Source organism: Phoenix dactylifera, chromosome 12, assembly GCF_009389715.1.
Source record: "Phoenix dactylifera cultivar Barhee BC4 chromosome 12, palm_55x_up_171113_PBpolish2nd_filt_p, whole genome shotgun sequence".
In the NCBI taxonomy this organism is placed as follows: domain Eukaryota; kingdom Viridiplantae; phylum Streptophyta; class Magnoliopsida; order Arecales; family Arecaceae; genus Phoenix; species Phoenix dactylifera.
The window spans coordinates 12,458,537-12,470,054 of NC_052403.1; the positions used below are offsets into that span (position 1 = coordinate 12,458,537).

Genomic DNA, 11,518 nt, shown 5'->3' on the forward strand with positions numbered 1-11,518 from the left:
ACCCGACGATAGTCCGCTGCGCCGGGACGAGCTGGTACTTCACCAGCAGGTCATTCATAAACTCATGAAGCGGGAACCGCAGGCCGGCCCAGAGCGTATCAATATACACCCCGATCCGACCTGGCGGAGGCCTAGTCACCCGGCCTTCCGACCCTGCGAGTTCAAGACGGAACCCAGGTCGGAAGAAGAACCGGGAACGAACTAGCTCCAGTTTCTCCTCGGTTAGGGAAGACCCGACTTCACCGGGACTGAGACCCATCCCGAAAGAAAGAAGAAGAAGGAAGAAAGGAGCAAAAAATGAAATCAAAGAAAGGAAAAGAGACGGAAATTCAAAGAAAAATTTCTCCGAGCTAATGTGGGAAGACGACCTGCTAGGGGGTCACCGGGAGTTGTCTCTGGTCACCACCGAAAATTGCCTCCAAATGTCGCCGGGAAGACTCAGTCGCAGTTGGGAGAGAAAATGGCAGCAAAAATAAACAAACAAGCAGGACCTTTTTAGGGCTAAGTCGGGGGGTTTATATAGACCTCCCCAACGGCCCAGATCGGCGGGGTTGAATCCCGCCTTCCGTCCAGATCGCGCCGTGTGTCAACTCCGAAAGCCAAAGCAGCGTATTTATTCCGAACGGACGCCTCAGATACGGGATCAAGGCACCGTCCCATCGGATGTCGGAGCCCCATCATAAGCCCGCTATTCGAAGCAACCTCGAGGGACGAAAGGGCATCGTTTCCCCTCCCCTCATTAAAGGCGCCCCGAAGCGCACGGAGCGTCGGCGTAATTTAAACCTCCATAACCCCCACCACTGCGATAAAAGCAATTACTTCCCACGTCCCAGCTCGCTAGCAGCTTAGACTCGGAAGTCGGCGGGTAGTGTTGAGGGAAATACAGGTCACCCCAAAATACCTGTTCAGACGACCGACCTCAAACGCCCGACCCCGGATAACCAACCTCGGACGCCCGACCTCGGACGACCGACCTGGTGCCCGGCCACGGATGACCTGGCGCCAGACCAGGCGCCCGACCCTGAACTCTCAACCTCGGAAAGCCCGACCTAGAAAACGCCCGACCTGAGAAGGCATCCAATCTCTAGAAGTCAGACCTCACCAACTGCCCGCCACTGTCACGTCCTCCCACGGCCCAGTTCGGAACCACGTCTTGGGTGGCTTACGCAACAATTAATGCGTATGGTCTCTGCAGACCTCCGGCTTACGCGATAATTAATGCGTATGGTCTCTGCAGACCTTCGGCTTACGCAACAATTAATGCGCATGGTCTCTGCAGACCTCCGGCTTACTCAACAATTAACGTGTATGGCTCTATGACTCTTGTTGTCTACGGATCTCCAATCCTCCACGGCAAATCAGCTCGGCTGCGATCAATCAGCTCGGTTGCGATCAATCAGCTATGACAACTCCATGATTCCGACCTCATTCTCTACGGCAAAGCATTAATTTCCGTGATCGTGCATCAATTTATGCGACGTGCTCGGCCGTACGGCAACCTGGTCCCGTCGCGTCACAGGTAACCCAGCACCTCACTATAAAAGAGGAATACCTCTACCATAAAGGGGCTAGAGACGGAAACTCTGGAGAAATTGTTCCTGCTCATATTCTCCCTCTGACTTAAGCATCGGAGGGCCGGCGCCAGAAACCTCCGGCCACCGACTTCCTCTTGCAGGTCTCCAGGAGGACGCCGCCCGCCGACGGACCGCCGCCACCTGCGGCCCATCAATCTTCACCGGAGCTCCTTCTTCTCAGCCGACGGCCGCCCTCGGGTCCAGTTTCCAGCAACAAGATCCACCCCTCATGAGCTGTCACCGACGAGCAAGGAGCGCAGACTTTCAACCCTCCTTCCTTGTTGGGTTAAGTGAAAAAATAGGAAAGAGAGGGCTGTATCCAACCCCCATCGGAAGGAGCTACTGGGTTGGCTGCCATAAATGGGAGAATCAGTGGAGAAAAGGAAGGAAAGCAGAGATGGAAACATCCTCCCCTGTTTCTGGTCATTACACATATGCTTTTTAGTATCAATTAAAAAGATAACTTAAAAAGGGAAGCAGAGGAAAGATATCAATTAAAAAAGAAAGCTAAGGAAGGAAAGATAAATGGCATAACTTGGGGCTGGTGATTTTGTATGACATTAGCTTCTAGATATTTCCTCTGCCTCCCCCTCTTAAATTCCTAATGGTAGCTCATTGAATAGCAGAGGCAGGAGAGGCCTCTCGAAAGATTCTACTTCGGCGTGTGCTTCCAAGAATTTTAATAAATGATGGTAGTGTTACCTGGTTCAAAATTCTTCAACATCACAAATACTGCATCAGATTCAGTTTTATCCATCTAAATTCAGACCAGGGAACCGATCGAAGCTTATCCTGATTCATAATCTATTCAGTCGATCGGATTAAACTTTTCTTTGAACTGTCATGGCATGCATGCCGTTCCAATTAAATTGCAGCCCACAAACTTCTGTATGATAATGTAACAGTAGAGGGGTAAGCTGTCGAGCAGCTAGTACTAAATAAACACACTGCTCGTTTTACACACGTGCTTGCTGGTACTTTGCAATCAAAGTGGTAGGGCCTTTTAGGACAGTGGCTTGCACTGAACTTTCTTAGATGCTCTCAACGTCTCTCCAACTCAATCAGCCGGCCCATTGGAGTTAGATTCTTGTACTCTCCTGTTTTCTTTTGTCCCCTAAGCAAAAGAATCTAATGATACGGTTCACATGCACTGGAATAGACAAGAAGACCAGCATAAATTAAATGAGCTGAATAAACTTATTCATGCAGCAAAACATGCCACACTTATTCCTGATAACATGTTTACTCCATAGTTGCGCTGCTTGCTCGATGTTCATTATTTGTTTTTTTTACCATTTGATCATCAAGTATTTTATTATTACTTCTTCATCTGTTAGTCTTGGCCATCTCATTAATACACAACAGCATGTGATATGCTTCAATTTGAAAACATCCTGGGCCATCCCTATCAATTCTACCCGTCAAAAAAGTTGTAGCTGGTGATGGCACATCTGCAGCATAGGAGGGAAGAAAAGGGGAAGGATATGAAATTTGAAATGGACCTTGAGGGGTGAAGATTCTTCTCAAGAGAAATAGACCCCTCTCCACCATTATTTAAATTATTTTCTTCTTTTACTTTTCTGCAGCATTGATCGTGTGGCTAGAGAATGCAGGCAAAACGATGCTCAACTGATGGTGAATGTTCGAGAGAAGAAGGTGCTGTCTCTGTTTGCTACAGAATTTATGCCTCTCCTTGCCAAATTCAGCATCCTAATCGGAATAGAATGCTTGGGCTTGATATATGTTTTTCACCCTTTCCTCGCAAGCTCAAGTTTCGTGATCTAGAGGTTAGTTAACATATCATGAGATCATCGAATCCTCATTCGACCCGATCTTTTGTTTGTTACCGAGTACATATCTTGGTTAGTAGGAGTATGACAGTCACAATCCTTCTATTAGTAGGTGAATCAATGAGGTCCTTATACTTTTCTTTTTGGAGATTTGCTCTCTTTCTTCTCTGAGAAGTGTGTTGCCTTGCTTGACAATAGTAACCGACCCATCTCGGACTCTCTCTCCTAAAGCCATCCAATTAAAGTTGAGGCAATTTTAGTAGCTATCAGAGGGTAAACTATAGATGCACAGCTGTAACTCGTTTCCAAAAGCAGACTTGTGTAGCAGCATCATTCATGGAAGCCAATTCTGACTAATGAGAGGTTTTGATAGGAATACCATACCTTGTGATACTTGAAGCTGTGGATTTTTTTCATTAAGTATGATGGCATTAGGGGTAAGGAAAGGAAAATGGCAGCAGACCAAATAACCTAAAGTAGAGACATGATTGTTTGCATGAGACACTATCAATATGCAAGTTCCGAAACGATGAAATCAGTTAAAAAAATAAAAACATTCACTGAAACAAGCTTTATTCAGCACTTAACTCTCACGACCGTCAAAGATCAATAAGGGCTAAGGTTTTTGTATCACGAGAGCCTATTTACATGAGAAAAATTCTATGGTGCACACACTGTAGGTTATTAGAAGAAGCCGTTTTTTCTTATTTCAAGCCTTTCTATGTTGGCAACTCTTGTGAACAAGGACTGCTTCTGCATGTCTCCCCTCCCACTCTATAAATTAGAGGCTCCACAAGGACTAGCACGCGTATTGATAATTTAAATTTGTTTGAAAGGTGTGGAAATTTTCTGGAAATCCTTACCAAATAATTCAGGAGGTTGCAGCCATGAGCTCAACCCATCAGTCAAAAACTGGTTCTCTTCTTTGACAGAACCATTAAAAAGTTGGCTTTGGTTTTGGAAATCCGTGGATGGAGAGATGGCGCCGTTAAGGTACTCAGACCATTTGAGGTCCTCCGGTTCCGCTCCGAGTTGGATTTGAGCTTGTTTGTTTAGTAACAGGTCTGGCCATTGGAAGATGCTGCTTTCAAAGAGGGAATTGTTGCTCGGCAACTCAGTCCCACTGCTAGCGTTCCCGGTACTTGCACTGTTGTTGCTAGAGTTGCCGGCCTCCAAATACTGGAAACCTGGGAGAGAGTCGTCCTCTGCAATGCTAACTGTGGGCTTTAAATCCACGGAGGTCGAGACGATCGGCCTGGAGCCTGATGGAACAGCAGTCGATATCATGCTGCAATTTAACTCGGAATTCATGTCGAACAGCCTCGAATTCTGATTAAACCAGAGAGGCAGAGTTTGGTGCATCGATAAGTTGGGACTATAAACTGAATTCCGAAGGGGAAAGTAGTCCATTGAATTGGAGCTCTCGTGGCTTGCGGCCGCGAACTGGTCTAGAGAGAAATCTTTGGTGGATGTTACGAAATTCTTCGAGCTTGACCTCTCAGTCTGGTTCCTGTCCGCCACTGACATCGATGGAGGAGCTGGCTGAGGAACTATTGAGTTTAAATTCCCTGTGGTGGGAGCAAGAAGCTTCAGCTCGCTGGATCCGGAAGTCTTGTCGCTGATTGTGAGGACCTTATCCTCTCCGCCTTTGGTCTCGGAAAGTGGTTTGTGGGTGTTGGGATCAATGCCTCTCTGCCTTAGCTTCTTCGTGATGCAGGAGTTCCACAGGTTCTTAATCTCGTTGTCTGTCCTCCCAGGCAGCTGAGCTGCAAGTTGAGACCATCTGAAGGGGAGGAAATTGAGATACATCAGCTCATATGGATTGAATTCTAAGAGATGCAATGTTGATAATTGAGGTTAGATGAGCTGAAGGATTGGTTAGTACCTGTTGCCCAAGGCCGCATGGAGTTCGACGATGAGGTTCTCCTCCTGCTGCGAAAATGAGCCTCTCTTGAGATCAGGCCTCAGATAATTTATCCACCTCAATCTGCAGCTCTTTCCACACCTTTGAAGACCTGGAATGTGTGATTTTATGTTAGAATTTGGAGATATTTTCATGCAAAAATGAACTCTTTTCAAAATATTATCCCACAAAAGGAAAGAGAAGTCGGTATGATTAATTAAAAGAAGTGCTCTTTGCTATCTTGATTTTTTTTTTGGATGCATTCTTGTTTTAGGAGTTGATGAGGCGAAGTGGTAGAATTACCTGCTAGCTTGGGCACAGAGCTCCAGCACACATGGCCATACTTAGTGATGTGCTTGAGGAGCTTCTCATCCTCCTCCGGGGACCAGAGGCCTTTCCTTAGCTTCTGCTTGTAGCAGCAGGAGTGTCTCCCCATTTTGGGCGAGATAACCACAATGCCACCGAGGCCTTCAAATCTCCAGAGAATTTGGCATTGGATCCTTTCAGCTCGAGGGGGTAGCTTTTGTGAGTATGAGGATTGGGTGTTGGTCTCTAGGAAGTTTGAGGGGCTGAGAAAATGAAGTGGCAACGGAGAGAGGGAATTGAATTAGGAGGAGAAGGCCAAGCTTGGAGAGAGAGAGAGATGTGAAGGTAACAATCGACTGGGTGTGATTGGGTTTGACGTTTTTAAATTTCTTTTCTCCATTTATTTCCTTCTTTTTGAGGTGGGGATAGGGGATTGATCATCTTAAAATGTAGGTCTCATCAGGCTCTGAGATAAATGTTTGCTCCTATAATGGTGGGGTATCTACTCTCGTAAATTAATGGAGAAGCAGTAGCAGGATTAGGTCCCCATGACTTGAAAGCTAAGGCAGCAAAAAAGTAACATTATTTGAAAGCTAACCTAACAAAATATAGCATGCATGGGAAAACACTGCCTTCCAAGCAATCCAATACGGAAACAACCGCAGATTTTTGGAGAAGGGCTAAAAAGTAATAGATAATTCTGGATACCCTTACAGCAGTATACCTAGCAATAGACAAACATTAAATAATAAGCACCGGCCTATACAGCAGCAGTATACCTTTATCCCATTTGTGAAGGAGCGAGACACAAAGGGAAGTCCTAACGCCCATCCGAGTTCCTAAGATAATCATGTGTCAGAGAAAACTGGACCCTTTTTGCTTTTTCCACTGATCCCCAAATCCATGATCACGTTGGAAAGGCTCATCATTGATTGGAAAGAACGAAATACCTCCATACATCTTATAAAACAGAGGATACCTTTCTCTGGTTTGGAAAGAGACAACTCAGACAACTGTGTCCCCTGGAAACTGCTCGGATAACTTGGTATTTACCAATTGCAGAGACGGGACAACCATATCATGGCTTCTCTGAAGAAACTGAAAGAAAGTACCTGTGGAGCAAGTCTGTTACTGAAAACTAGACTACTTGAAGCGTCAAGCAGTTAGAAGTACGTTAACTTAGCATCAGCCTAGAGATATATGCTCTAATAACTTTTCACCCTGTACTTTTCTCTTATGAATGCATATTTTCTTTTTGTTCTTTTTATTTTGATGAAAAGGTGGTCAGAGTCTCAGATGCCACCTATTTTATTAAAGGATGAAAGAATTACAATACAATTAAGGTAGTGTGGAGCTAGGACAGATGGAGGAGGAAGCACAAATCAGCAACCTAGAAGAAAAGAACTTAAAGTGAAACTTCAGCAGTCGACCAGATTATGGAAGGAAATTTTACCAATTCTTCCGGCCAGCTTATGAATACATATTTTGTGACTATTCTTCTCTCTCCTCACATTACCCAGTATTTTAGTTTGATATCTTGTCCTAAAATCTTGCAACTCAAACAGGAAAAAAAAAGAGAGGAAAATTTTCTCCTCCAGAAGAAATGTAACAGATTGTGCATTTGTTTAATGTAATTTATCAAAAAAGTACCCTATGATTCCTTTATCCTATGATTAGGGTTTTAGGCTTGTTCTTGAGTTTTTAAACTTTTGGGTCATAACTTTGCGGTTAATTTTCTAAAAAACCTTCAACAGCCTCCCTCATTCCTCTTGTTACCAAGCTATCATATTCTACAATGAATTTAGTTGGATTTTTCTTTATTTTAATTCTAGTTCCGGAATCTACCAAAATCATCAAAAGGGTGCGGATGAAAGGGGTAAGGAATAAAATAATCTAAGGTCTATGCAGTGCCTTTGTAATTAATTCTATTTGTCATCAATGATTAGATATGCACAGTGCCATTATTGGGTTTGTTGGGGGAAGAACCCCAAGCCATACATTCACGGAGGCGCTCGGCCGAAGAGCACCAGCCGGAAAGTTGCTCGGCGAAAGAGTGCCGAACGGAGAGCTGCTCGGCCAAAGATCGCCGACCAGAAAGCTGCTCGGCCAAAGGATGCCGACCAGGAAGGCGCTCGACTAGAGGGCGCCGACCAGAGTGCGCGCCAAGAGGTGCCCAACCAAAATAAGCTGCTCGGTTAGAAAGTGCCGACCAGAGACAGCGCCGAGGCGCTCTGCTAGAAGGTGCTCGCCTAAAGGGCGCCGACCAGGAGTACTCAAAGCAGCCCCGCCACAGGGTGCCCCATTGGGCGACCAGCTCGGCTCGGCACCCTTGCCGAGGCGATGCCTTAACCAAATGTTCAACCCCCGCCTAAAGTCCAAGGGACTTGACAACTCTTACGGCTTGTGACCCGCCACTATCTCCAAGCCATCAAGGCATAAGATCTCCGCAGGCGTTCGGCACGACCCGCCATTAATGCATTAGACTCCCTCAAGTCTCCGATGCACTCAGACATTTAATGAACACGGCCCAAGACGATCTCCGGATCACTGAACCATCAGAGCGTATGGCTCTACCTGGCCACCGGTTCATTCGGTAATAAATGCACTTACCATCTACAGACCCCAGGCCCGCTACGGCCGGCGGTTCAACCACTCCAACATGTCCGATCGACCGTGACAACTCCCTGATTCCGGTCTGATCCGGTCCCGTTCTCCATTACGCCATTAATGGGCTAAATCGTGCCCAATTATTACAAAACAGGACAAACCTCCTGTCACCTCCCAGGTAACCAAAATCCTCCTATAAAAGGAAACCTGGGGGGAAAAGGGAGGAAGAAGAACAACAAAAAACGGAAACAGATCCCCGGGACTGAACCCGCCGGGAAGCACAGACACAATTGAGGACATCATCCTCTTCGTCTTCTTTATCTTATCCGAATGTTCTTGCTGTCTTCTCCATATACTCTCTTCCCTGCTCTCTCCACATACTTGCCCCCTCTGACTTAGGCATCGGAGGGCCGGCGCCGGGGAGCCCGGCCACCGGCTTTTCTTGCAGGACCTGCACACCCCCCCGCAGCGGAGGACGCAGCCAGCCGGCGCACCGCCGTCCGCCTCCTGCAGCAGCGGAGCTCCTCCTTCCACGGCTTCGCGGCGGCCCCCGGGTCCAATTTCCAGCAACAGGGTTCATGTGACCCTAAGTAATTCTGGATTAAACAAAAGTTTGGCGCATTTTTCTGGCAACAAGAATATTTTAATGATAGATACTGACCATCTTTTCTGTGTGATTTCTATTCCATTGGGCCCCTCTTTAGGAAAGCAATTTCCTTTGTAGCTTCGAGTGCCCCCCTAGTCCTTGCTGTTTCCAGCTTAGGTGAGGGCCCCTCCAACCATCAGCTGTCCATAAACCTTGACAAAATTTTCCATATTAATGTCCAAGAACATGTTTATCAAAAAAAAAAAAAAAAAAAAAGAAGAAGAAAAACAGTCCAAGAACACCAAATATTTCCTGAATAAGAAATCCCATAAATCCTACATAAACCAATCTTAAACCAGTAGAAAATGTCAAAATAGTGTATTGTATTATCAGATGTTATTAGCTGTCATGGCTTGCCCCTAGCGAAGAACTCTCCATTCCACGTCGGAACAATTAATTTAAAAATCAAGCAAACTTATATACAGTCAAAACTGTCATATATTTATAAAATTATGATGATAAACTATATGTGTTTAGATATTTGTAAAGCTCACTGTAGCAATCACAACCATCAATTTCGCATCAGCCTGAGGCTCTCGACTAACAGATATATAACCATTGATACCGACGAAGCTGAATGGCTAGATAGATAGACTTGTCTGTTGAAGAAATTATACTCTACAGTGCATGCGCTTTGTAGCTGTGCGCCATGCTAACCATCTTGTCTTCTTTTCATGGGCCCTATCATACGTTCCTATCGATGATTGATCTACTAGAACAAAACGAGGTCACTGGCATGCTGCATGGCCACATAGGTGCATGCGGTGCAAGATATATTCTCCACCATTAATGGTATACCATCGAAATCTCACCATCGGAAGTACAAAAGTGGATCCCTCGAAACCAACGGTTTGAATAAAAGATTTTGATCCTGCCGATCAGTGCAAATGGATGGCCGATCATGAGGTTTGAGAAAAAAGTTTGGGTGTACTCTCGACGCCAATCATACGGCCACTATTGAAAAGGTGTTGCATGAGGGTACAAGAATGGAGCAGTCCATGTACGGATCACCAAAACCTATGGTTGGGATCCATTTGCAAAGTTCTCTCTCTAAGGAAAATTACAGAGAAACCCCGAAAGGACTAAAATCATGGAGGAGCCCCAGCTTCTGCAGGATTCGGCATTGTTTAGAATGAGGCGCAGCCGGAGTTTGGCTAAAAAGACTAAAATGCCCATGTCCCTTTGGTATATTAATGGGACTCTCATTGCAAAGTTGTAGATAGAATGGTAATTTCACCGAAGGGACGTCCTTCACATGAGATAAGCCGAGCTCAGCCGAAAATTATGGATAAGCTAAGCTCCAGGTCAGATATAGTTCAAGTCTTCTTGCAGGCTCAAGTTTGGTTTGATTAAAATCTCGAACAAAACCTAAATAGTTATTAGCTTGTTTTTTTTCCTTTTTTTTAATTGAAAAAAAAAAAGAAATACAGTGATAATCAACATGGCACCAACCCCACTCTCCAAGAGGAGAGGGTGCCAACCAGTTGGACCAACTCTTCGTGGCCATAGTAGTTTGAGCATGTCACAGCGGCCCACAAATTAAGTTTCTCTCTCTCTCTCTCTCTCTCTCTCTCTCTCTCTCACTCTCTCTCTCGGTGTGTCTGTGTGTGTGTGCACAATTATGTAGATATTTAGCATGGAAAGTAACCCTTACATGATCCCACTCTTTTAATATGATTTAGCCTCTACCTATTCCAATTAGTACACTGATTACACTCACTACAAAAGAAAGAATCAAAGCCGACGCTTCAATACCGACGCTATGGAAAAGCGTCGGCAAAGTTGGCCTCCCCTTGTACTTTTGCCGACGCTTATCATAAGCGTCGGCAATTCAAAGGAATAAACGACGCTTTTAAGCGTCGTCATAGTAAATATTTCCCACTCACGCTCCGAAGCGTGGGAATTGGTTATAGAGCGACGCTATTACGCGTCGTTGTTCTTCCAGACCTACAACGACGCTTATAAGCGTCGTCGAATGCGAGCACACCACCGTAACCCAGCGACCGACCCCGATCGAGCCCTTATTTCTCCTCTCCGGCGCTGCTCGAGCTTCCGTGTTCACTTCCGTCTTGCTCCTCTCCGGTGCCGGCCGTCCGACTCCAACCCCTTCTCCTCCTCCCTCCTCTTCGGCGCCGACCGGCCGACCAACCGAGGTATTTTTCTCCTCCTCCCTCCGCTCCCTTCTTCTCGCTTGTTCTCCTCCTTCTCCGCCTCCTTCTGCAAAGCTTCCGTGTTGCCGAACGACCGACCCCAGGGTCTTTGAGAGGAAACAAAGGGGAAGCTGGTGAAGCGCCCCTGGATTCGGTTCTTCGTACCATATCCAGAAAAGGGGATTCCTCTCTAGGGTTTCAAGTTGGGACGGTAGCAACCTTTAATTTTAGAGTTTTTTGGGCCACGGTAAGGGTATCGTTTGCTCTCACTTCGCTGCTCCCCGCATTCCCATACCCAATCTCACCTCTTATTCTTCACCCCTTCTTCCTCCTTTCTTTCAATCTTCGCAGGGTTACAGTGGATCGATCCAGAGGCGTCACCAGTGGCTGGATTCCGAAGCTAATTACCACATCGGAGCTGTTGGGGAACAAGGGTTAAGATTTTGGAACAGATTAACGGCGTTGAGATCCGAATTTGAAGCTCGCGAGCCGTTGTCTTCTCTGATCTCAGGTATGCACTTCTTTCTTAGGCAAATGATGTT

At 45.9% G+C, this 11,518-nt stretch overlaps 1 protein-coding gene across 1 annotated transcript; it reads right to left on the reverse strand.

Annotated features, from left to right (window-relative positions):
* Window positions 1-3,920: 3,920 nt before the first annotated feature.
* LOC120112802 (transcription factor MYB61-like) lies at window positions 3,921-6,223 on the reverse strand. The gene is made up of 3 exons (XM_039132690.1): window positions 5,571-6,223; window positions 5,250-5,379; window positions 3,921-5,147 (listed from the first exon to the last, which is right to left on the reverse strand). The coding sequence occupies exons 1-3, from the start codon at window positions 5,701-5,703 to the stop codon at window positions 4,184-4,186; spliced, it is 1,227 nt and encodes a 408-aa protein (XP_038988618.1). The 5' UTR covers window positions 5,704-6,223; the 3' UTR covers window positions 3,921-4,183.
* Window positions 6,224-11,518: the final 5,295 nt, after the last annotated feature.

Coding starts and splice junctions, on each gene's coding strand:
- LOC120112802 (XM_039132690.1), bottom strand. CDS start 5,703: ATGGGGAGACACTCCTGCTGCTACAAGCAGAAGCTAAGGAAAGGCCTC. Junction 5,380..5,570: donor CTCTGTGCCCAAGCTAGCAG/GTAATTCTACCA, acceptor CACACATTCCAG/GTCTTCAAAGGTGTGGAAAG. Junction 5,148..5,249: donor CATGCGGCCTTGGGCAACAG/GTACTAACCAAT, acceptor CCTCCCCTTCAG/ATGGTCTCAACTTGCAGCTC.